The sequence below is a fragment of the Oncorhynchus masou genome, chromosome 15 (assembly GCF_036934945.1).
Source record: "Oncorhynchus masou masou isolate Uvic2021 chromosome 15, UVic_Omas_1.1, whole genome shotgun sequence".
Classification (NCBI taxonomy): Eukaryota; Metazoa; Chordata; class Actinopteri; order Salmoniformes; family Salmonidae; genus Oncorhynchus; species Oncorhynchus masou.
Window position 1 is genome coordinate 45,663,561 of NC_088226.1, and position 25,757 is coordinate 45,689,317.

The following is a 25,757-nucleotide window of genomic DNA, read 5'->3' on the forward strand; positions in this document are numbered from 1 at the left end:
TTGTGTATATGCTGGGGTTGTGTATATGCTGGGGTTGTGTATATGCTGGGGTTGTGTATATGCTGGGGTTGTGTATAAGCTGGGGTTGTGTATATGCTGGGGTTGTGTATATGCTGGGGTTGTGTATATGCTGGGGTTGTGTATATGCTGGGGTTGTGTATAAGCTGGGGTTGTGTATATGCTGGGGTTGTGTATATGCTGGGGTTGTGTATATGCTGGGGTTGTGTATATGCTGGGGTTGTGTATATGCTGGGGTTGTGTATATGCTGGTGTTGTGTATATGCTGGGGTTGTGTATATGCTGGGGTTGTGTATATGCTGGTGTTGTGTATATGCTGGTGTTGTGTATATGCTGGGGTTGTGTATATGCTGGGGTTGTGTATATGCTGGGGTTGTGTATATGCTGGTGTTGTGTATAAGCTGGGGTTGTGTATATGCTGGGGTTGTGTATATGCTGGGGTTGTGTATATGCTGGGGTTGTGTATATGCTGGGGTTGTGTATATGCTGGGGTTGTGTATATGCTGGGGTTGTGTATAAGCTGGGGTTGTGTATATGCTGGGGTTGTGTATATGCTGGGGTTGTGTATAAGCTGGGGTTGTGTATATGCTGGGGTTGTGTACATGCTGGGGTTGTGTATATGCTGGGGTTGTGTATATGCTGGGGTTGTGTATATGCTGGTGTTGTGTATATGCTGGGGTTGTGTATATGCTGGGGTTGTGTATATGCTGGGGTTGTGTATATGCTGGTGTTGTGTATATGCTGGGGTTGTGTATATGCTGAGGTTGTGTATATGCTGGTGTTGTGTATATGCTGGTGTTGTGTATATGCTGGGGTTGTGTATATGCTGGGGTTGTGTATATGCTGGGGTTGTGTATATGCTGGTGTTGTGTATATGCTGGGGTTGTGTATATGCTGGGGTTGTGTATATGCTGGGGTTGTGTATAAGCTGGGGTTGTGTATATGCTGGGGTTGTGTATATGCTGGGGTTGTGTATATGCTGGGGTTGTGTATAAGCTGGGGTTGTGTATATGCTGGGGTTGTGTATATGCTGGGGTTGTGTATATGCTGGGGTTGTGTATATGCTGGGGTTGTGTATATGCAGGGGTTGTGTATATGCAGGGGTTGTGTATATGCTGGGGTTGTGTATATGCTGGGGTTGTGTATATGCTGGGGTTGTGTATATGCTGGGGTTGTGTATATGCTGGGGTTGTGTATATGCTGGGGTTGTGTATATGCTGGGGTTGTGTATAAGCTGGGGTTGTGTATATGCTGGGGTTGTGTATATGCTGGGGTTGTGTATATGCTGGGGTTGTGTATATGCTGGGGTTGTGTATAAGCTGGGGTTGTGTATATGCTGGGGTTGTGTATATGCTGGGGTTGTGTATATGCTGGGGTTGTGTATATGCTGGGGTTGTGTATATGCTGGGGTTGTGTATATGCTGGGTTTGTGTATATGCTGGGGTTGTGTATATGCTGGGGTTGTGTATATGCTGGGGTTGTGTATAAGCTGGGGTTGTGTATATGCTGGGGTTGTGTATATGCTGGGGTTGTGTATAAACTGGGGTTGTGTATATGCTGGGGTTGTGTATATGCTGGGGTTGTGTATATGCTGGGGTTGTGTATGTGTTAGTGTGATGTAAGTCCACCTGGCTCTGTGCCAGCGGGCTGATCTCTGATCTCTGCAGTGACAGGTGGCCGTTCTGTCCCTGACCTTTCTGACCATGTCACTTCCTGATGTGTGTGTTGGTGGTGGTGGTGGGGAGGGGGGGTGAGGTGGGGGGGGCAGATGGCAATATTGAGTCGTGTCACTTTACCGTCCAAATACATTGTATGCAGCTGGTAACACATTCTTATCCCTCATGGACCAGTTCCACATCTTGCATTCAGGCTGCGTAGGCTTCGATTTCCTCCTGAACTTTATTTAATGGCGATAATCTATGATCAGAATTACTGTTTTACCTCAATTAGCCAAAAAATCCCTAGTTTGAAAGCAAATATTTTCCTTGAAGCTGTGCTGCGGCATTTTCCCAAATTCACCCAATTCAAGTTCTCGCCAATTAGCTTCAGCCCCTCACCATTTGAGTGACAGCATTTCTCAGCCCCATAGCAAAATGTGTAGAATTTCAGGAAATTGGCTTTAAAACAGCAACAAACAAAAAACTATGCGGCCAAGATGAGCGCCTCTAAAAATGTTGATCACCGAAAGCCATTGGCCACGCCCACTGCCACGGCTAACACCTGAGCCCCATTTTGATCCAGAAAAAAACCCTGCACTTTACTAACCTCTGCTCTATTGGTTCGTCAAGCCTCAACTAGTCTCCTTCTCGAAGACTGGGATTGAGATCGAAAACTGAAGAGGAATGGAAATAGGCAAATATTCATATGTGTGTGTGTGTGTGTGTGTGTGTGTGTGTGTGTGTGTGTGTGTGTGTGTGTGTGTGTGTGTGTGTGTGTGTGTGTGTGTGTGTGTGTGTGTGTGTGTGTGTGTGTGTGTGTGTGTGTGTGTGTGTGTGTGTGTGTGTGTGTGTGTGTGTGTGTGTGTGTGTGAGCGCGTGTGTTTGTTTTTGAGTGTGTTTGATGACTTATTTGGGCCAGACTGGTTTCTGCTTTCAAACTGCATCCTGTGACAATCCAATTACATTACATTTCCTGCCAGCCCGTGGCCTTGTGTGGTTCACACTGCTCACACCACAGCCCAGAACACACAACTAAACACACACGCATATATTTACACATTAAATATTCATTGGGATGGGCTATTTACACCAGTTAAGTGCCTTACTCCGGTGCACCTTAAGACAGGACTTCACTGAGACTACTCCCTAGAGAGGAGAGGAGAGGAGAGGAGAGGAGAGGAGAGGAGAGGAGAGGAGAGGGAGAGGAAAGGAGAGGAGAGGAGAGGAGAGGAGAGGAGAGAGAGGAGAGGAGAGGAGAGGGAGGAGAGGAGAGGAGAGGAGAGGAGAGGAGAGGAGAGGAGAGGAGAGGAGAGGAGAGGAGAGGAGAGGAGAGGAGAGGAGAGGAGAGGAGAGGAGAGGAGAGGAGAGGAGAGGAAAGGAGAGGAGAGGAGAGGAAATGAATGGAATGGAATGTAAAGGAGATGTTAGATACTCTAGAGAGATTATGAAAAAACAAAGATGAAAAGAGGAGAGTGAGAGAGGATAGCTGTAGAGGAGAGAATCAATGTTGGAAAAAGTGGCAATGAAATACATTGGGAGAGGAATTGAGAGGAGAGAGAGATGGGGCGATGGGAAGCAGATAAATGTGAGACGCTGCAGACTTGAAGTGTTACGTGATATCATGACTGGAGATCAAAGTTCTCTCACCACCATCAGTCACTCCCTCTGGCTCTCTAATTACTGCTAAAGGAGAGAGGGATGAAAGAGAGGAGGGAGATGAGAGCAATGAAAAGAGAGAACAAGATGTAGAGTGAGAGAGAGAGATCGACTCTGAGTATACAAAACATTAAGAACACCTGCTCTTTCCATGTCATAGACTGACCAGGAAAATCCAGGTGTAAGCTATGATCCCTTATGATGTCACTTGTTAAATCCACTCCAATCAGTGTAGATGAAGGGAAGGAGACAGGTTAAAGAAGGATTTTCAAGCCTTGAGACAATTGAGAAATGGATTGTGTGTGTCTGCCAATCAGAGAGAGGGTGAATGCAAGACAAAAGATTGAAGTGTCTTTGAAGTGGGTGTGGTAGTAGCTGCCAGGCGCACCAGTTTGTGTCAAGAACTGCAACGCTACTGGGTTTTTCAGTTTCCCATATGCATTGGAGTCAACATGGGCCAGCATCCCTGTTGAACGCTTGTGACAACTTGTAAAGACCATGCATCGACGAACTGAAGGTGTTCTGAGGGCGAAAGGGGGTGCAACTCAATGTTAGGAAGGTGTTCCTAATGTTTTGTACACTCACTGTGTGTATTTAGCCCGGGAAACACTCCCAACAAAAGCAGTCTGCGAGGACCTGCCCTTATGCTACCTTAGGGTGCCCTCATCACTCCTCTTTATTAACCATGCTCTCGTTATATCAAACATGGTCCAGCCTCTCTCATCCCCCTGTCCCAACTCACACACCCCAACAACAATTTCCCTGAATAAATCGGTGGGCGTCTGACCACTGGTTTGGTTCAATGGAGAATTATAATAACAGTAAACTCCCCTTTGTAAACTCTTCCACTCTGTCAGTCTGTTTCACTCCATTCAGAAATAACAGGCTTCTACTGTATCTCTGTAATGAATATTGATTTAGCAGTGTGTTTTTCCTCTCCTCTTCTCGTTTTGTGTTTTTTTCTACACATGTAGGTAAGGTCTTTGGAGTGATCAGACCAATCTGCTGCCACCCATCTTTAAGGGGGAGGGGTTAAGAGTCAGCCGACCAGCGTATGTGCAGGCAGGAGGAGGTTAATGCAGTAGCTGTGTGTGAGTGCGAGGGGGAGAGGGATTGTGACCAATCAGAGAAGCATCGGGTGCCCCCCCCCTCCCCCACCCTTGGTTTGGTCTGCTCCATCTCTCCCTCTCAGTGGTTCCTGCTGCAGTATAAGTCACAGGCTGCGCTGTTCCCTCTGACACATACACGGAGGGAGACACACACACACACACTCGTACGAGCGGAAATCCTCTTACACGTCGCTAGCAGATTAAAGCCTGCACATCTCAAATCATATTCCAAATGTGCCACCTTCCCCTGGGTATCCTCCCTCCTCTTCCTCCTCCTCCTCCGCCTCTTCATCCTCTACCTCCGCAGGACTTCTCCTCTACTTCTGTTGCTGCTTCTTCTTCTTCTTCTTCATCCTCTGGCAGCTGGCCCACTCGCCTCTGCGGCTGAGATGACCACACAGCCTGCCTGAGGGAGAGAGAGAGAGACAGGAGGAGACAGAAAGGAGAAAACGAGGGAAGGGGGAAAGAAAGAAGAGAGGGAGTCATTTCGTCCTGAGAGCTACTCTGAAGAAAGAAGGGGAAAAGGGAGAGGGTCAGCACGGCCAGGCTCGGAGAAGAGGAGGGGGAAGTGGAGGAGGAGGAAGTCGGGGGGGAGAGAAGAGAAGAGCGCTCCAGTGCAGAAAGAGAAAGAGAAAAGAGAGAAATAGAGCGAGAGAGAGCTGACTGTGTATCAACCATGAAAGCTCTACTGCTGCTGGTTCTACCCTGGCTCAGCCCAGCCAACTACACTGACAATGTGGGCAACCTGCACATCCTCTACTCTGAGCTGTGAGTACTGTACCACTGTCCCACTCAGCATAGACCTGCTGCATCCATTCACTTCCATAACATCACCCCATCACTCCCCTTCACCAACGGCCCATACAGCCCTGTAGTGTGTGTGTGTCTGTGTGTCTGTGTGTGAGCGTACATGCGTTTGTGTATGCCTGTGTGTGTGCGCGTTTGCATGCATGTGTCTGTGTGTGTTCTTTTAATCTGACTACAAAGAGAGTGTACGGCGCTATGGCCATTTGTGGGGTTATTGACTTGGGTAGTGGCCATTGGTTGCCGTGGCAGCGGGATGCGGTTGACATGACAGATATTAGAGGTTTGTGCAGACAAGGTCTGTTTGGATGTTCTAGGGTAGCACTGCAGCATGGCAGCACTCTCATCAGGACTGCAGGATGTGTGTGTGTGTTTACTGTATGTATGTGTGTGTGTGTGTGTGTGTGTGTGTGTGTGTGTGTGTGTGTGTGTGTGTGTGTGTGTGTGTGTGTGTGTGTGTGTGTGTGTGTGTGTGTGTGTGTGTGTGTGTGTGTGTGTGTGTGTGTGTGTGTCTATTGATCAGTAACAAAATGTGTACCTGTGCATGCCTGTTGCTAAACGCTTTGATTGTCTCTGTATGTGTGCGTTATTGAGTTGTTTGTGAGGTTTTTACATGTGGAGTACAGACCTTTCGATACCTGGGCGCCCGTTTGATTCCTGCTTCATTCTACCTGTTCACTGTGTGAATGGCCATATTCATGAGGAGCACTCCAGGCAAAACAAAGAGCAAACACTCGCTATATCCACACAGAGAACACAGTCATCGCTATAAACAACACAACAACACAGACATTCACCGCCGCCACAATGATTCAGAAAGATAGATACACAGATAAAGACGATAACGACAAACAACACCCTCTGGGGGGAAGAAAGCACTCCCAGAGACCATTCATTCAGTCATAGTTCATATGAAACACGTTGACACCATGGCAACAACCGTCTCATCCAGCCAGCTGTACTCTTCATACCGAGGAGCAGGTGACGATCTCGCCTCCTTCGTTCCCTTGGCTCAGATTCTCATTTTTGAAAATAGACACCATCCTTCCTGAAGTAGCCTAAACACGTATTGTGTCTGCATAGCGACTGTTCGTTTTAATTATAGGTTTGTGTGGTGTGTGGAGATGTGGGCTGTGCAGCAGAATCTTATTGAAATTTCTGTCTGTGTGTTTCTAAGTGTGTCTATATCGGTTTAGTCTTTCTGAGCGGGAATGCCGTTTAACTATGTGGCCATTCGTTCTCTACGTAGTCATTTTTAGTCTGAGTCTTTCTGGGAATAGTCTATAGTTGTCCTTTGTATGTGTGTCTGTCAGTGATATTGGTTATATTCAGTAGACTCATTTGAAGCCTGGGGCTCACAGATCTATAAGCTGGGATCCTGCTATCCTCTCCAGTCCCCGCCAGTCTGACGGAAATATCCCATTATGCTGTATGAATACAGGGAACAATGCAAAGCTTTACAAATCCTCCCGTTCCATTATGGGGATCCTTTATTGAGTGGAGCTTTAGCTCCTGCAGACACTCATACCCCATATTGGACAGCCATGAAACCTAGAGAGTTAGGGGGGAGGGGAGAGGGGAGGGAGAGAGAGGGAGAATGAGAGGGAGAGAGATGGCTAGAGAGAGAGCGAGAGAGATGGCTAGAGAGAGAGAGAGCGAGAGAGATGGCTAGAGAGAGAGTGAGAGAGATGGCTAGAGAGAGCGAGAGAGATGGCTAGAGAGAGAGGGAGATGGCTAGAGAGAGAGCGAGAGAGATGGCTAGAGAGAGAGAGCGAGAGAGATGGCTAGAGAGAGAGCGAGAGAGATGACTAGAGAGAGAGAGAGAGAGATGGCTAGAGAGAGAGCGAGAGAGATGGCTAGAGAGAGAGCGAGGGGGAAGAGAGGTAAAAAAAAAGAGCAGAGGAGGAGAGAAGGGAAAGGCGAGAGAGGTGAGGGAGAGGAGGGGACAGTAAAGGAGGAGAGGAGAATGGAAATAGAAAGCAGGGAATAGAAGAAGAAGGGCAGAGGAGAGGAGAGAGAGCAGGGGAAATAAGAGGAGACAGGAGGGGATAAGGTCACTTCCATCTGTCCATCCATGCGTATTGCTGCCTTAGCAATGGGAGACTGAGGGGCTCATTGGGAGCACACTCAGTATGTGGGTCATTGCAATGAATGATTGTTTGTAAATACCACGAGTGCTTTCTCTCCTCTCCTCAGGTGTGTGCTTCTGTGAGTGTGTTTGTGTGTGTGTTTCTGTGAGTGTGTTTGTGTGTGTGTGTGTTTCTGTGTGTCTGTGCGCAGTGCTGTCTCTGTGACGGGGCTTTTGCTGATTGTGGCATGATAGAGAGGGAAAACAGGAGCGGACATGGTGTTTTTCTGGCTGGCTGGAGAGCAGTGGCACACCATTCATCTTTATCCAGTGCCCTGACAGCCAGGAGCCTCCCTCTGTCTGACCATCAGCTCATCTCTCTCACCCTCTCTCTCGCTTGCTTATACTCTCTTCTCCTCTCACTACGCTTTTCTCTGTGTCTCAGTTGCTGCATTTCCCTGTTTCCCACAAAAGGGATTTAATTCTATGAGAGAAATCATATTGTAATATATTGTAAAATCAAATGATATTTTATTTGTCTCATGCGCCGTATAGCACAGGTGCTCTTTCCCAATGATGCAGAGTTAAAAATACGAGAGAGAGAGAGAGAGAGTGAGAGAGAGAGAGACAGAGAGAGTTGCTCCGTAATTAAATCTGGAATAGAGTTACCCCCCTTATCCTCCTTCAGCAACAACCAGCGCAGCACTGGCATACACACAAGAGCACCTATGTCATTTATCCCCATGTGTCCCTGTACATGCTGTACACACACACACACAAAATACATAAACACTGCATCCACTTACCACCCCTTTTGCAAACATACACATAATCCACTCTCTTTTTCCATAACACACACACACGCTGCCACGCACACACGCTGCCACGCACACACGCTGCCACGCACACACGCTGCCACGCACACAGATGTCTCACCTCTCTCCCAGCACACACGCCCTCTACTCCCCTGATAATCACAGTGCAGTACTATAGAACGTTAATTTGTTCATTTCTGGGTCCTGGGCTGACTTGTCTTAAACGCTATGATTAACTTAGCTTCCGTCCTTTCAGCCTGAATCTCCAAAGCTCGACGTAGAGAGCTGTGGCGTCCCAGATGCTTTCCGCACGGACACATCCTAATGGGATCAGCCCGCCACCCGGCCACAGAGCAAGGGATCTGAACGATAAGAGGCATTTGTTTATTCCAGGTCCAATCCATCACCAACCAAAGACATACAGTACCCCGACTACCCATGCTAGTCGACTACCATCCTGGTCCATCTTAGCCCAGTGGCAGGGTGGAGGGCTGGCTTCACTAATTAGACTTTTGTTGGGATTAAATATGAATCATTTTTCTGCAGCTCTTCATCTCAGCGGTCTGAGGCAGAGGAGAGCAGAGGAGTGGAGGGCAGAGTGACAGGCAATGGTTAACATCAAGCCAACAGGCAACTTCTTATCCTACTAGACTTCTTATGCTTATATTCTTAACTGTCTCTGTGGAGACTGTTAGTGAATGGTGCTCACGTAGAATGCGCAAAACACATTTTCTTTAGCTATTCACACCTTACCATAAGGACATGCGGTATACATGGATGAAAAGACAACTGTGGTGTGTGGAGGACCCCCCCCCCGGACAAGTGTAAAGGACACACTTTAAGAGAGATACAGTGTACTGCATATACGCACGCACACATGCACACAGAGGCACACACTTATCACCGGGCCCATGTGCACAAGAAACACACACAAGAGCAGTGATTAATTATTTACATAATAATTTATTCATGAGAATAAGAGAGCAGAGGGTCGTCTTTGTGACTTTGAGAGTCTTCTCCTCTAACTAATTTCACTGTATTCATGCAGACATGTTGAGCAAGGCCCGCGGGTCACACGCTTGGAGGACATGGGGGAGGCGATGGAGATTGTGAGGTTCGAGAGATGCAGTTTGTATGCAAGTCAGCACTTCCAAGTTTCAAGTTTTAATGTCACGTGCCCAAGTACAGTGAAATGCCTTTCTTGCAGCCCTAAACCTAACAATGCAGCAATCAATCATCAAACCCAATAATGCAGAAATCAATCAAACCCATCAATGCAGCCATCAATATCAATGTAGAACTAAAAATAACATAAGGTAGAACAAAAACACTCAAGAAATAAGAAATAAGAAGAACACGAGAAAGTAAGAAGCTATGTAGAGGTTCAGTTCCAATATCATATTTACAATGTGCAGAGCTACTGGAGTGACAAAGGCAGATATGCATAGGGGTAAAAACATGCATGAGAGCACTAGCTGTTCCAGATGACTGTTTGATCACGCTCTCCGCAGCCGATGTGAATAAGACCTTCAAACAGGTCAACATTCACAAGGCCGTCAGGTCAGACAGATTTCCAGGACGTGTACTGCGAACATGCACTGAACAACTGGCAAGTGTCTTCACTGACATTTTCAACCTCTCCCTGTCCGTGTCTGTAATACCAACATGTTTTAAGCAGACCACCATAGTCCCTGTGCCCAAGAACACAAAGGTAACCTGCCTAAATGACTATCGACCTGTAGTACTCACGTCTGTTGCCATGAAGTGCTTTGAAAGGCTGGTCATGGAAAGGCCCACACCAATTTGCATACCGCCCCAACAGATTAACAGATGATGCAATCTCTATTGCACTCCACACTGCTCTTTCCCACCTGGATAAAAGGAACACCTATGTGAGAATGCTATTCATTGACTACAGCTCAGCATTCAACACCATAATACCTTCAAAGCTCTTCAATAAGCTAAGGATTCTGGGACTAAACACCTCCCTCTGCAACTGGATCCTGGACTTCCTGATGGGGTGCCCCTGATGGGGTGCCCCCAGGTGGTAAGGGTACATTTACATTACATTTAAGTCATTTGGCAGACGCTCTTATCCAGAGCGACTTACAAATTGGTGAATTCACCTTATGACATCCAGTGGAACAGCCACTTTACAATAGTGCATCTAAATCATTTAAGGGGGGGGGTGAGAAGGATTACTTTATCCTATCCTAGGTATTCCTTAAAGAGGTGGGGTTTCAGGTGGTGATTGACTCCGCTGTCCTGGCGTCGTGAGGGAGTTTATTCCACCATTGGGGAGCCAGAACAGCGAACAGTTTTGACTGGGCTGAGCGGGAACTGTACTTCCTCAGTGGTAGGGAGGCGAGCAGGCCAGAGGCAGGATGAACGCAGTGCCCTTGTTTGGGCGTAGGGCCTGATCAGAGCCTGGAGGTACTGTGGTGCCGTTCCCCTCACAGCTCCGTAGGCAAGCACCATGGTCTTGTAGCGGATGCGAGCTTCAACTGGAAGCCAGTGGAGAGAGCGGAGGAGCGGGGTGACGTGAGAGAACTTGGGAAGGTTGAACACCAGACGGGCTGCGGCGTTCTGGATGAGTTGTAGGGGTTTAATGGCACAGGCAGGGAGCCCAGCCAACAGCGAGTTGCAGTAATCCAGACGGGAGATGACAAGTGCCTGGATTAGGACCTGCGCCGCTTCCTGTGTGAGGCAGGGTCGTACTCTGCGGATGTTGTAGAGCATGAACCTACAGGAACGGGCCACCGCCTTGATGTTAGTTGGGTAGGTTGGGTTGGATAGGTAACAACACATCCGCCACACTGATCCTCAGCACAGGGGCCCCTCAGGGGTGTGTGCTCAGTCCCCTCCTGTACTCCCTGTTCACTCATGACTACACGGCCAGGCACGACTCCAAAATGTTCTACAGCTGCATCATTGAGAGCATCCTGACTGGTTGCATCACTGCCTGGTATGGCAACTGCTCGGCCTGCGACTGCAAGGCACTACAGAGGGTAGTGTGCATGGCTCAGTACATCACCGGGGCCAAGCTTCCTGCCATCCAGGACCTCTATACCAGGCAGTGTCAGAGGAAGGCCCTAAAAATTGTCACAGACTCCAGCCACCCTAGTCATAGACTATTCTCTCTGGTACAGCACGGCAAGCAGTACCAGAGCGCCAAGTCTAGGTCCAAGTGGCTTCTAAATAGCTTCTACCCCTAAGCCACAAGACTCCTGAACATCTAGTCAAATGGCTACCCAGACTACTTACACAGCCCCCCCCCTTTTACGTTGATGCTATTCTCTGTTATTGTCTATGCATAGTAACTTTAATAACTCTACCTACATGTACATATTACCTCAATTACCTCGACTAACCAGTTCCCCTACACATTGATTCTGTACCAGTACCCCCTGTATATATAGGCTCGCTATTGTTATGTTACTGCTGCTCTTTAATTCACTGTAAGTTCTACACCTGTTGTATTTGGCGCATGTGACTAATAACATTTAATTTGATGTGAGTAAGTGTATGTGCGTGTGTGTAAAGTCAGTATAAATGTGTGTACATGTTATGTGTGTGTTGGAGTGTCAGTGTGCGTGAGTGTGTAGAGTCCTGTGAGTGTGCATAGAGACTGCATAGAGAGTGTAAAAATATAAATCAAATAGAAGAGTCAACTAGTCCACGTAGCCATTCTGTTAGATATTAAGCAGTCTTATGGCTTGAAGCTGTTCCGGAGCCTGTTGGTGTCTGACTTGATGCACTGGTACCGCTTGCCGTGTGGAAGCAGAGCGAACAGTCTATGGCTTGGGTGGCTAAAGTCTATCTTGTTTTTCCGGTCCTTCCTTTCACACCGCCTGATATAGAGGTCCTGGATGGCAGGGAGCTCTGCCCCAGTGATGTACTGGGCTGTCTGCAACATCCTCTGTAGCGTTATGTGATCGAGAGCGGTGCTGTTTCTATCCCAAACGGTGATGCAGCCTGTCAAAGTGCTCTCAGTGGTTTTGAGGGCCCATGACAAACCTTTTCAACCTCCTGAGGGAGAAGAGAGCCTGTTGCGCTTTCTTCACAACTGTGCGTATGTGGACCATTTAAAAAATTTTGTGACCGCGAGGAACTTGAAGCTCCACTGCAGCCTGTCGATGTGGATGGGGGTTTGCTCGCCACCCCCCGTTTCCTGTAATCCACAATCAGCTCCTTGGTCATACTGACGTTGAGGGAGATGTCCCAGCACCACACCGCCTCCTTGCAGGCTGTCTCATCGTCGCCGGTGATCAGGCCTACCAAAATTCACGTCGTCAGCAAACTTGATGATGGTGTTGGAGTCATTCGTGGCCATGCAGTCGTGGGTAAACAGGGAGCACAGGAGGGGGGAAAGCACACACCGCTGTGGGGCCCCCGTGTTAAGGGTGAGCGTGGCGGAGGTGATGCTGCCTACCCTTACTACCTGGGGTTTGTCCATCAAGGAGTCCAGGATCCAGTTTCAGAGGGAGGTGTTCAGCCCCAGGGTACTAAGCTTGGTGAAAATCTTGGAGGTTGACAATGGTGTTGAGCTGAATGCTGAGCTGTAATGATTGAACAGCATTCTCACATAGGTATTCCTCTTATCTTGGTGGGTGAGGGCAATGTGGAGTGGATCTGTTTATCGATCTGTTGTGGCGGTATGCAAATTAGAGTGGGTCTATGGTGTCTGGGATGATGGAGTTGATGTGTGCCATAACCAGCCTCTCAAAGCACTTCATGATTACAGATGTGGGTGCTACAAGGAGGTAGTCATTGTGGCATGAAGCCGTGGAGTTCTTGGGAACAGGCATGATGGTTGTCATCTTAAAACGTGGGGATTACAGACTGGGACAAGGAGAGGTTTTATTCAATATACTGTGTTCATTGGGTGGGTATGCATTTTGCAGAACATGTGTTTGTTTGTACATGTATACTATACTTTAGTACTGTAGTATTCTACTGCCGAGCCGTATTGTAAAATAATGACACATACTGAGGAATAACAAGGCATTCATACTATCCTGTTGAATAGGCCTTTGATCTGCCTGTATCAGTGTGTCTTTGGTCTGCCTGTATCAGCGTGCCTTTGGTCTGCCTGTATCAGTGTGCCTTTGGTCTGCCTGTATCAGTGTGCCTTTGGTCTGCCTGTATCAGTGTGCCTTTGGTCTGCCTGTATCAGTGTGCCTTTGGTCTGCCTGTATCAGTGTGTCTTTGGTCTGCCTGTATCAGTGTGCCTTTGGTCTGCCTGTATCAGTGTGCCTTTGGTCTGCCTGTATCAGTGTGCCTTTGGTCTGCCTGTATCAGTGTGTCTTTGGTCTGCCTGTATCAGTGTGTCTTTGGTCTGCCTGTATCAGTGTGCCTTTGGTCTGCCTGTATCTGTGTGCCTTTGGTCTGCCTGTATCAGTGTGCCTTTGGTCTGCCTGTATCAGTGTGCCTTTGGTCTGCCTGTATCAGTGTGCCTTTGGTCTGCCTGTATCAGTGTGCCTTTGGTCTGCCTGTATCAGTGTGCCTTTGGTCTGCCTGTATCAGTGTGCCTTTGGTCTGCCTGTATCTGTGTGCCTTTGGTCTGCCTGTATCAGTATGTCTGTTGAGCTGCATCCTGTTCTACAAGGTGGATATATCCCCTCTGCTGAATTTCTCATCACCACTGGACGTTCCATATGAGTGGCCAGAGCAGAGACACTGGAGTGCAGCTGTCTCTGAGACAGGGAAAGAGGGAGAGACAGAGAGAGAGAGAGGAGAGAAGGGCAGAGGAGAGGAAAGCAGAATCTAGTCTAATCTGTCATGTCAGTGATTTGATGCCCTAGCTGCGTCTTGCCACGCCCCTAGCTGAGCTGGTGTCACGTCACCCAGCACCACCGGCCACTAGGGGTAACAGTGGCTGCCTCTTGCCACGCCCCTAGCTGAGCTGGTGTCACGTCACCCAGCACCACCGGCCACTAGGGGTAACAGTGGCTGCCTCTTGCCACGCCCCTAGCTGAGCTGGTGTCACGTCACCCAGCACCACCGGCCGCTAGGGGTAACAGTGGCTGCCACTTGCCACGCCCCTAGCTGAGCTGGTGTCACGTCACCCAGCACCACCGTGATACGTACAGCCAGGTCCCCCCTGATACAAGTCAGTATTCAACATCCATCCATGCCTGAGGACGTCGGGAGATGACATGGAAACCGGCCACTAGGAGTAACAGTGAGCGTTGTTACCTTCGGGTAGGTTTCTGTTTTGTGAGGTTGTTGTAAAAGTGGAGATTGGTGTCAGCATCTGGTGTCAAAGGTTGCATGTTCAAATCCAGCAATAGAAAGTAGTTTTTGAGATTTCTGTTTAAAGCCTTCTTATAATTTATCTTATAATTTACCTTGACCGTTCGGAGTTCATGCCTGAAGGATGTTGAGGATACAGAGGATGTTGCAGACAGCCCAGTACATCACTAACCTTAAAAAATTGGCATTAATGCCTAAACTTAATCTTAAACACTTCAAAATTTGATGTTTGGAACAACTTCAAAATTAGTTTTATGAAAACATGAGACTGTGAGAGCTTGTTGCAGCACGTTGTGTGGACCGGGAAACAAACAGGGACACCACCAGGGACTAGGGACCAGTGCCCAGCGTAACTACGGTATTGCGCCGCAGGGATAGTTGCCTTGTTTGGACAGGCTGACCAACCTTGAACAGGCTGGTGTAGGCATGGGTCCGAGAGCAATACCCCCACCCCCACCACCACCCTCAGACCATGTGACCATGTGAGAAACGAGACCGTAGAGAGGAGAGGCGCATTGAGCACTATGTGATACCAGCAGAAAGAGCACACAGGACCCATGGGATGCACTTAACAGAGGTTTATATAGGAGTGTTGTTATATACCCAGGATAATAATGTACACACACACACACACACACACACACACATGGAAACACAGTGTTGCACATACTGACAAAATGCCAGATATGTGAAATGTTTTGCGTGCTAGGCTACTCTGGCGCTGTATTAGTAGCATATGAGGGGAAAGTAGACCAACCACAAACAAAAATACAACATAAATTGAAGTTAATAGGAGATTACAATCTATTGTTCATATATACTGGACTAGCATACATACAGTGGGGCAAAAATGTATTTAGTCAGCCACCAATTGTGCAAGTTCTCCCACTTGAAAGATTTTCATCATAGGCTGCATGACTCCCGTACAAATAACTATACACCCACACACACAGGCCTCTAATGTCACAGTGAATAGGACAGATGTAGAATTCACCTACAAGTCATCTGGAGCCTTAGGCTGTCCATGACTTTTAACATTGAAGGTTCTTACGTTCACGTTCAAACACGCATGTGAAGTGCTCACACATACACACACGTATAACAACCTCCACATACCTCCACATATCTCCACAACCTCCACATACCTCCCCTTATAGCTAATTGTGTTTTTCTTCACAACAATTAACACAGACATAGATGCTGGAAAGAATGATACATGCGCAATTCCCACTGCAGTCATTCTTAGCTGCCATGGTTTTTGCCTTATATGCTTACACTGACTGAAGCACTGACGATTGCTGGAATTTGCATGAAATACAACGTTTGGTGTGGACATTGCACTACTGAGATAGGCTTCTTCAGCAAAGCCTTTTTATGTAGTGGAGCTGCCGTGATTGTAGCGATCTCAGAGCTTGCTACGCTCCCAAACCCAGGAGGAGAGAATAAATCTGACAGAGAGAGAGACAGAGTTACAGAGGTAGAGGGAGAGAGAGTAGGATAGAGCATAAAGGATGGAGGGAGAGTGTACAAAATTGAGAACAGGATGGAGGAATAGGAGATGAGGGAGAGAGGAGTACAGAGGACAGAGAGAAAGACTCTCGGGTTGGTTGAAACGCGACACTCATGCAATGACTGCTGCATCAATGTCCTTCCTAGCTGATCATGTCAGGTCATGGCATTGGCTGATGATCTGACTGGTATTGATTGGAGAAAAGGCCTGATTCAGAGCTCAGGAAGTTGGAGGAAGATGACCTCATTGACTCAGGGCTGGGAGGGTTTTCTTTTAGATCATCAACACAGGTGAACCAATCCTGCCAAACCAGACTTACAGTAGCCGGATTTTGTGCGTGGGGGGAGTCTGTGATATTGGCCCCGGACGTGTTCGACTCGGGACCTGAAGTGCTTTGTCGTTGAGTCACACCCTATAGCTGACATTTCCTCTGAGAAAATGCAACACCATCCAATCAACACACCAGCACGCCTACTAATTCAAGTTTTTTCAGTTCATCATTCATTCTCTCCCCCCTTCCCTCCCACCCTCCCTCCCTACGTATATGATCTTCCCAAAATAAAGCAAGGTTTTATAATTGATAAATTGATCTAATTAAGGAGCTAGTGAACACAGATGTTCTCCTCTTTTCTCCAGGCCTTTGTCAATATGGATTTAATTAATTAACAATTTCCCTCCCCATGTCATGCCTCAGTGGACTGTGAGCCTGTGAGTGAGTGCGCGCGTGTGTGTGTGTGTGTGTGTGTGTGTGTGTGTGTGTGTGTGTGTGTGTGTGTGTGTGTGTGTGTGTGTGTGTGTGTGTGTGTGTGTGTGTGTGTGTGTGTGTGTGTGTGTGTGTGTGTGTGTGTGTGTGTGTGCGTACATCAGTGGAGGCTGCTGAGGGGAGGATGGCTCATAATAACGGCTGGAACGGAGCAAATGTAATGGCATCAAACCATGTATTTGGTGTATTTGATAACTTTCTACTTATTCCACTCCAGCCATTACCATGAGCCGTCCACCCCAATTAAGGTGCCACCAACCTCCTGTGGTGTATGTGTGCATGTGGAGAGGCTGAGGCAAAGAAAGGAAGAGCTGCGTTTTATTTCATCAAACAGTTTAAACCCATTGGGCAAAACTTGCTTCAATCTACATTGTTTCCATACCATTTCAAAACAAATGTGGAAAACTGAATGGATTTGAAAAAGTGAGCAATTTAAGGGAATTTTATATTTTTTCACCCATCTTTTAACCTAAATCCATTAACATGGTGAAATGTTTTGTTGATTTCACTTTGAATTCACGTTAGTTGACAACCTATCCAAAATGAAATCAAAACTAGACATTGAAATGACGTCTGTACCCAGTGGGTTGTGAGTGTTCCTCTGTGACGTGTCTTAGCCAAAAGCTCTGTCTGACATGCAGACAGTTTGCTGTCAAGAGTTTTCCTTTTGGAGCAGACATCAAGAGGAGCTCAGAGGGATACGTTTTATTAGACAGAGAGCGAGAAGGAAAAGAAGAAGCTTTTTTCTCCTCTTCTTTTTGTAAGATTAGTGAGATTTAGAGTTTCTTAATCCAGAGGCTTTTTCGCCAAAGCAAGGAGCTTCAGTTTGATCTTGTGACAAAGCACGGATAGAGATAAGGAAGATGATACTCCTCGGTTTAGACGATAGGGTGATTAAAAACGCTCGGGAATGATGGGATATCATACTTCCCAGAATGCTTTAATGTCATTTGTATTCCCAATATAGGCCTACTGTTGGGAGGTATTGTCTGTCCCAAACAACTATCTCTTTCACATACAAATGTCCCGCCTTTCACAGTGCCAAAGAAAAGCTTCAGGCCTGAAGCAGAACAGAATCATATTTTCCTTTTCTCTCAGCCTGTTATGTCAGGAGTTATATTTCCCAATACGTCTTAAGAACTGAGCTGTCATGGAGTGAGCTGGGAAAGGATTGCAGTACTCCAACAGTCCGGATTAACACTGCTGTCATCTCTACCGCCAGTAGGGGGGAAGGGCGGGGACTGGGTTGGTTCATGACTCTCGGTAGCCATCACACACCACAGAGAGGATGCTATACACCAGGGGTGGGCAATTCCAGTCCTAGAGGGCCTGCTTGGTGTCACAGTTTTTCCCCAGCCCCAGCTAACACACCTGACTCCAATAATCACCTAATCATGATCTCCAGTTTAGAATGAAATCTGATTAATCAGCTGTGTTTGCTAGGGATGGGGGAAAAGCCTGACACCAATCAGGCCCTCGAGGACTTGAATTGCCCACCCCTGCTATACACCAACTTCAGAATGGATACGTCCATCAGGGTTCAGGTCACAACACTGGCCCATCCCTGACAGACACTCTGGGTAGTCAAGGCCATTCACATGCATGCACACATATACACACACACTATACACACACAAACATATACACAAACACATACACAAACATCCACACACACAAATACAAGGAACCCTGTGTCCTGTCACGTTCTGACCTTAGTTCCTTTGTTATGTCTTTGTGTTAGTTTGGTCAGGGCGTGAGTTGGGGTGGGTAGTCTATGTTCTTTTTTCTATGTTGTGGTTATGTGTTCCGCCTGGTATGGTTCTCAATCAGAGGCAGGTGTCGTTTGTTGTCTCTGATTGAGAATCATACGTAGGTAGCCTTTTCCCACCTGTGTTTTGTGGGTGATTATTTTCTGTTTTGTGTCTTCACCAGACAGGACTGTTTCGTTGTCGTTTCGTTCTTTCACTTTGTTGTTTTGTTATTCAGTGTTCAGTTGATTTATTAAATATTAACATGGACACATACCACGCTGCACATTGGTCCGATCTCTCATAATCCTCGTCAGAGGAAGACAAATGCCGTTACATGTCCACACCAGACTGACTGATCTAGCTCATATTTTAATAATGGTCTGTGGTTATTTGTGCTGTCTGTGTATTCTGTGCTGATAATATTATTGTCTGCTGCAGTCGGTCGAGAGAGGGAGAGCGTAGCGTATTTGGGTTAGGGAGGATAATCCACTCACCCCTAAAGAGGATTGGAGAATCTCACAGGCTTTGATGAGTTGTGAGCTGGTGTTTATTTCACATCACAAGAAGAAGACTGTTTTTGTCACAGCCAGCCAGGGCGCATCCTCCCCTCTCTCCTCCACCGCCCCTCCCACGGAATGCTGGGTAACTATTATTGTGCCAGAGAAGGTGTTTCTTAGCTATCTCTATCCAGATCACAGGGTTAATGGAGATAATGTGATTACTGAAGCGTCTCTCTGTGTCTGTCTGTGACTGTGGAGAACTAGGCATGGTGTACTGCTGCTGAGGCAGGCAGCTAGCTCTAATGAGCCAGCACTAAGCTGAACCATGATCCCCCGCAACACAAATCACACACTGACACACAGGGGAGGGAAGAGAGAGGGCAGAAAAACACAATTTACACAACAGTACAGGAGGAGGTTTTGTTTGTGTATTAGATAGGAGGGCAGAGAAAGAAAAAGAGTAGTTTGTTCGGAAGAAAATTATCCAACATTTGTTTGTCTTCGCTCATTGGTTCTTCTCTCTAGGGTCCCCAGCTTCAGGACCACCCTGTCCCTCTGCGACTTGGGGACTGTTGTCTGGGTTCCCTGCTCTGGCCTCAGACTGGAGAGATTGTGGCTTTAATTCCTCCAGACAGCCTTTAATGTTCTAAGCAGCAGTGGAGATATGCCTAAGTGGCTAAAGCAACCCTGTGCCTCTGATTCCCAGAAGGAAGGGGATTTGAATTAAGGGTATCAAAGCCTTAACAAGGCACACACGAGACAATGACTAGGGTGTTGTCTCTGAGAGAAAAAAACATGTACCGTGAGCTTCCTCTAGCATAGATAATGCATTCTTCAAACCACTTGGGATGCACTGGTCACACACCTTGTGTGAACTTATTACTTGGATCATATTTGGATGTCCAGATTGATGGTACAGACTCTACTGCTTCCTTCATACCCTTCATGATTTCTTGCTCAAAACGGGCGCAGGTTTCTGTGCAAAGTATATGGTTATTGTATGTGAGAGTAATTTCTGAATGTGGCAATGTTAAGTGTCTCTGTCCCTCTCTCCCCATCTCTTCTATAACAAGCATCCATGTTGTTGTCATTCCGCAAGGGACCTGTTTTCAGTGTATTACGTCTCCAGTCAATAACCAGTACAGAGTGTGTGTGATTGTCCCGTGTTCCCATTAAACTAGCAAGTAAATAAATAATTAAACCAATTTGTGTAGTACTGAATCATAAGTAAGGCTCTGGTTTTTGCAGATGCAAGGAGGTTACGACTGTTCAGAATGATATACCTTTTTATTTGAACCTTTATTTAGTCAGATAACCTTTAACCTTTATTACAATGACGGTCTACCAGGGAACAGTGGATTAACTGCTAAGTTCAGTGAAAAAACTACAGATTTTTATCTTGTCAGCTCAGGGATTCAACCCAGCAACCTTTCGGTTACTGGCCCGTACTCTAACCACTAAGCTCCCTGCCGCCGTTGATAGTTTATGTATGTGATATGTAAAGACCTTTTAGAGTTTAATTCTGGAAATGGTAACTCTTTAAAGAACCGCTCTCGTGGTGCCCCAAATGCTAATGAGTTAATTGTTACATAATTATTTTAATTCGGTAACAATGAAACATAGTTAGTAAATTGAATAACTAACAGTCTTCAGATGAATGTTAAAGTCAAGTCATGACACTACCTATCTACCTACCTACAGGTTTTCAAAAATGTGCTCTTTTAGTATTTCTCCAGTAGGTTTCCTGAAGGAGAAAGCCTCCACTTCGATGTCGAAAAAAATAATAAAACTAAAAAAACTATAGTAAATACTAAAGTAGTATTTTGTGAATACTATAGTGTTTATACCATAGTATTTTGTCATGTGGGTTGTTAATCACTCTCTGAACACCTCCGTTAACTTAGTTTTTCATCTTTCCACTGCCGTTGGTAAAATGTGGGAATGTTTTCTCAGGATTTAATTCCATACTGTCAGCTTCTCCAAAGGTATTGTACTGCAGGCTTGTCATCTGTAGGTGTATTCCAGTATCTGAGGTGTGTGTGTGAGCTTGAGGAAGTGTATACGCATGTGTTCTTGTGCACGTTGTAAAGTTCTTAATGTCCTGAAGTAATTAATTTTGCCCCACTTGAAGCACGTAACTTGCTGGTGTAACAGCAGTCTTTGTGACTGATGTACATGCAGCTTTAATTACACAAATTGATGTCGAGTGACAGGTGGAAGGATGGTGTCCCTCTCCACTGAAGCAGGGCTCAGCGTTGTGGATTGAAATATTCTTCTCCTATCCAACCACTTCCAACCACCCTTGCTTAAGTGGTATATTGCTGACTCCACACTCTTGATAGGATTCAATATGTTAGCTCTGAAAGAGACCGCCACACACATACATGCACAAACACGCGCGCAAGCATGCACGTAAGCACACACACCTCCCTCCATCTGACAGGCTTGTGGAACACAGGTGGAGTTTAGTAATAGCAAGCGTCCCAGCATAGCCAAGCTCTGACTGGGCCACAAATCATGATCAATGGGACTCTGCTTGGCTCCACTGTCTGAAACGTCTCCCTCTTCTTTGAATGTCAGTCCCCATGCCGAACTGAACCGACTGCTCCCCAAACTCTGTCTGTTGTTAGAGCAGACTGGTGGAGCCAGTCAAGCCCTATGGCTGGAAGTGAGATATAGAGGCCAGTTCAGAATGAAATGTCTCTGTCTGTGATGTATGGACAGAGCATGACCTGCTCAGACAGACCTCGATTGAGACAAAACACTGCTTCAGACTGGTTTGCTGTGTATGTCTGAGTGTGTTAGTAGAAGCTCTAACTGGGTCTGGTATGATCCAGCCCATAAAAAGACAGTTAATGAATGTTTGTTCTTATAGCTCTACAGAGAGACAGGACAATGTTGTTTCAGCTTCCGTTATTGGCACTTCAACCAAAAGCCTTTATTATGGGAAAGAGAGGGAAAACCAGAGACAGCTATTTGCTGTCTATTTGCAAACACACTCTCCGACATGCTCAGTTTGTGAGGATTTCAATTGTAGGGTTGTGCGCGTGTATGTGCACGTTGGTGTTTGTGCCTTTCGAGTGTTCTGTTTGTGTTGCAGAGCGAGTGTTCTGTTTGTGTTGCAGAGCGTGTGTTCTGTTTGTGTTGCAGAGCGTGTGTTCAGTTTGTGTCGCAGAGCGTGTGTTCTGTTTGTGTTGCAGAGCGAGTGTTCAGTTTGTGTTGCATAGCGTGTGTTCTGTTTGTGTTGCAGAGTGAGTGTTCTGTTTGTGTTGCAGAGCGTGTGTTCTGTTTGTGTTGCAGAGCGAGTGTTCGGTTTGTGTCGCAGAGCGAGTGTTCTGTTTGTGTTGCAGAGCGTGTGTTCTGTTTGTGTTGCAGAGCGAGTGTTCTGTTTGTGTTGCAGAGCGAGTGTTCTGTTTGTGTCGCAGAGCGAGTGTTCTGTTTGTGTTTGTGTCGCTGAGCGAGTGTTCTGTTTGTGTCACAGAGCGAGTGTTCTGTTTGTGTCGCAGAGCGAGTGTTCTGTTTGTGTCGCAGAGCGAGTGTTCTGTTTGTGTCGCAGAGCGAATGTTATGTTTGTGTTTGTGTCACAGAGCGAGTGTTCTGTTTGTGTTTGTGCCACAGAGCGAGTGTTCTGTTTGTGTCGCAGAGCGAGTGTTCTGTTTGTGTCGCAGAGCGAGTGTTCTGTTTGTGTTGCAGAGCGACTGTAGGGACGTGAAACACGTGAACAATGCTGGGAATTTGAGAATACGCTTAGTCTCATGAGGGAGAATTTGACATTGAGACCTCTGTGGTGTTTTATATTCCTCATGTCTCCTTGTTACCTGCTCTCTATAACCACTGTAACGTTTATTTGTTCACATTTGAATTCAATCATCTGTCAGCCGATCCTATCCACAGTGACTCAAAGAGCAGCACAATACATATACTGGGTGGTTCGAGCCCTGAATGCTAATTTGCTGAAAGCTATATCAGACCATATACCACGGGTATGACAAAACATATATTTTTACTCTTCTAATTACGTTGGTAACCAGTTTATAATAGCAATAAAGCACCTCTGGGGATTGTGGTATATGGCCAATATACCACGCCTATAGTGTCTTTACTATCATTAACTGAAGACTGATAGTTTTTATCAAAGATTCTCTGTAATTAGTTACTGCGCGATCAACTGATTAATCACGTAACTCATTAACTAGGATGTCGGGGCACCAAGGAAAAATATTCAGATTACAAAGTTATATTTTATCTGATCAATTAGTCTTCGAATTAATTAATTATTTACTGTACCTCACGTCAGTCTCATTCCAAATGTCGTAAATTGTGGGTTTGTGCAGATAACCAAGTCTTCACTATGAGTCATCCATACAGCAATTGTCTTAAATCATTCATTTATTACTAACTAAGTCATTCACAGAAATGCATAAACAAACAAACAAACATGGTAAATGTGGTTACATGAAATGATAGGAGAATGTGCCCTAGTGGGCTAAACCGGCATGGTGGCTTGTTCGACAAAAGGGAAGTGGGGGGTCGACTAAGAAGTCACTACAGAGTGATAATTATAACAATTGGAATGCTAATCCTTTACACATGAACGCTCACTCATTCGGGAACAATTGCAATCAATATATATATTTACGCTCAGTGTGTCGTCTTGATCGCTGGTGAAAGGTTTGTGTCTTTCGTAGAATTGTCCGTCTCTCTCCCTCTCTGTCTAGGTTAGAGGGGGTAGTTCAAAGTGACATTCGTTATAGAATGGGTGTTTCGGCGGTTGTCGTTCTTCGCGTTCAATGATACCGAATTTCTAGCTGCAGACTAGTAATTAGTATAAAAGACTTCTTCTTATTTTCTTCTTAAGACTTCTTCTTATTCTGTCGGTATCGATAGTCTAAGAGTTTAACCACGTGGTATGGTTAAAAGATTCAGCAATGGTCTACAACCTTTGTCCTCCTAATGGAGAAACACATGGTCTGCAATTTTTAGCCATCTCGTAATTGAGGTAAGCTCGGTCTGCTGATAATTTCTCAAAGTTGGATTTTATTTGGAATGGCAGGAAAGGGGCTGCCCCAGGAGGCCTGATCCTAACTGGGCTCAGGGGCGGTCCTCTGATTTAGTTCAAATCAAAAGGGAATTTTATTTTGTCTTCATAAAACAGTCCAAAATCACATTACACAATTATACAAACAGTATCATACTCACTCATTCATCTTATACAACAATTAGATGTAAACCTCATATCTGAGGCTATTATATAAACAGTGTTATGGTAATGTGGCCACACCGTCTCCCATGAGCTTCCCCAAGTTGTGACAAACGGACCAGTTTGTAGCTGGATTCTTCACCGATCTTTTACACTTTCTCCGGAACATGAAATTTGTTCATACCTCAAGTTCTGTGAGGTGGAAGGATTTCCTTTGTCCTCTATGAAAGTTTACTCTCTCTCTACTATGTGGCCATGTGGCAGGGTCTTCTCAGGAATTTACGACCTCTGACCACAGAAGCCTAGTTGAAGGAGGCAAGGGGGAGGCAGGGAGAGGTGGATGAGGTTGCTATACCCAGAGGCCAACATCATGACATATCCCCCCTGGTGGTTTGGATCTTGTTTGTCAACATAAAATCATGATCACGTGATGTCCTGTTTGTAGATCATCGTTGCAGTCCACTCTGGTGGTTGAACTTGGTAGGCTTCTCTGAAAGCGGAGCAGTCCACCACAAGGATGGCAGTTGATGTCCGGTTGGTGATCGCCGTTGCGTTCCCTTCTAGTGATATACCTTGGTAGGTTCCCTGGAAGCTGCAAAGTACCCCAGGGAGGGCCAGGGGATGACCTGGTTGGTGATCGCCGTTGCGGTCCCTTCTAGTGATATACCTTGGTAGGTTCCCTGGAAGCTGCAGTACCCCAGGGGGGGCCAGGGGATGTCCTGGTTGGTGATCCTGCCACATGACCACATAGTAGAGAGAGAGTAAACTTTCATAGAGGACAAAGGAAATCCTTCCACCTCACAGAACTTGAGGTATGAACAAATTTCATGTTCCGGACTGTATTCTACATTCGTCCAATGTTCTGGCAAAATGACTATCATGGCATTGTCTCTATGCCATATCTAGGGTTTTCCTACTTGGTGTGTTGCTTAGGCACTATCCTAAGTTGATAACTATGTGATAAGTTTACAGCTGTAAGGCACTAGTTTTGGACAGTCTAAGTAAAGTAGTAAATGTTCAACCTAATTTACTAAGGCTGGTATTTTGCTTGGACCCTTAAGTGATCCTAGCATAAATCCTAATTGGATGTTCTGTTGTGCATGTGCGTTTATGTTTACACAAGCGCGCATGTCAAGGGAAGAAAAGCAAGTATCCTGGCAGATTACAACTTGTTCTGAATGAGTCTGACGTAGTCAGGTAATTTTCAGGTCAATGCCTGGAGGTCAGTCAGAATTGGTGTCAAGGGAGTCTATAGTAGTTTTTACTACAAGTCACGGTGTCTTCCACTATTGTAGTGGTGATAGGTATGAAGTCTATTTCATAGCTACGTTATCCACGGAGGAGCTAACCTCACGACGGAAGTACTCTAAGTATTAGACCAGTCGTACGTGGTGTGGTCATTGTGAATGATTCTAATAATTTTCCACCTGAATGGAGGATTCTATTTATTAGTGACATGTGTGTTAACCATTGGAAGAGTGCACTGGAGATTCCCTCCACGTGTTGCACTCTGAGTGACTCCTATGTCGCTGTTGTCAAGGGTAATTTGATTGGTTAGGTCACTAACCTCCTTACTGATTGTAGCTGGACTGACTGATGCTGGTATTGGTACTGTTGCTCAAAGGGACCAGTTATCCTACCGATTTATTC

At 46.2% G+C, this 25,757-nt stretch overlaps 1 protein-coding gene and 1 non-coding gene across 3 annotated transcripts in view; both read left to right on the plus strand.

Annotated features, from left to right (window-relative positions):
• The window catches only part of lnx1 (ligand of numb-protein X 1), an 86,271-nt gene that overhangs the window by 15,714 nt on the left and 44,800 nt on the right, over positions 1–25,757 (plus strand). Inside the window, exon 1 of one of the 2 annotated variants that reach the window (XM_064989405.1) lies at positions 4,521–5,209. The exons of the other annotated variant lie outside the window; for it this stretch is intronic. Coding sequence (XP_064845477.1) covers positions 5,118–5,209 — 92 coding nt within the window. The 5' untranslated portion in view covers positions 4,521–5,117. Of the gene's footprint in view, positions 1–4,520; positions 5,210–25,757 lie in introns of those variants that run through there. 2 annotated transcript variants of the gene reach the window in all.
• LOC135556967 (U7 small nuclear RNA) lies at positions 20,617–20,669 on the plus strand. Its single transcript, XR_010458097.1, has one exon. It is a non-coding gene; the product is annotated as a U7 small nuclear RNA (small nuclear RNA).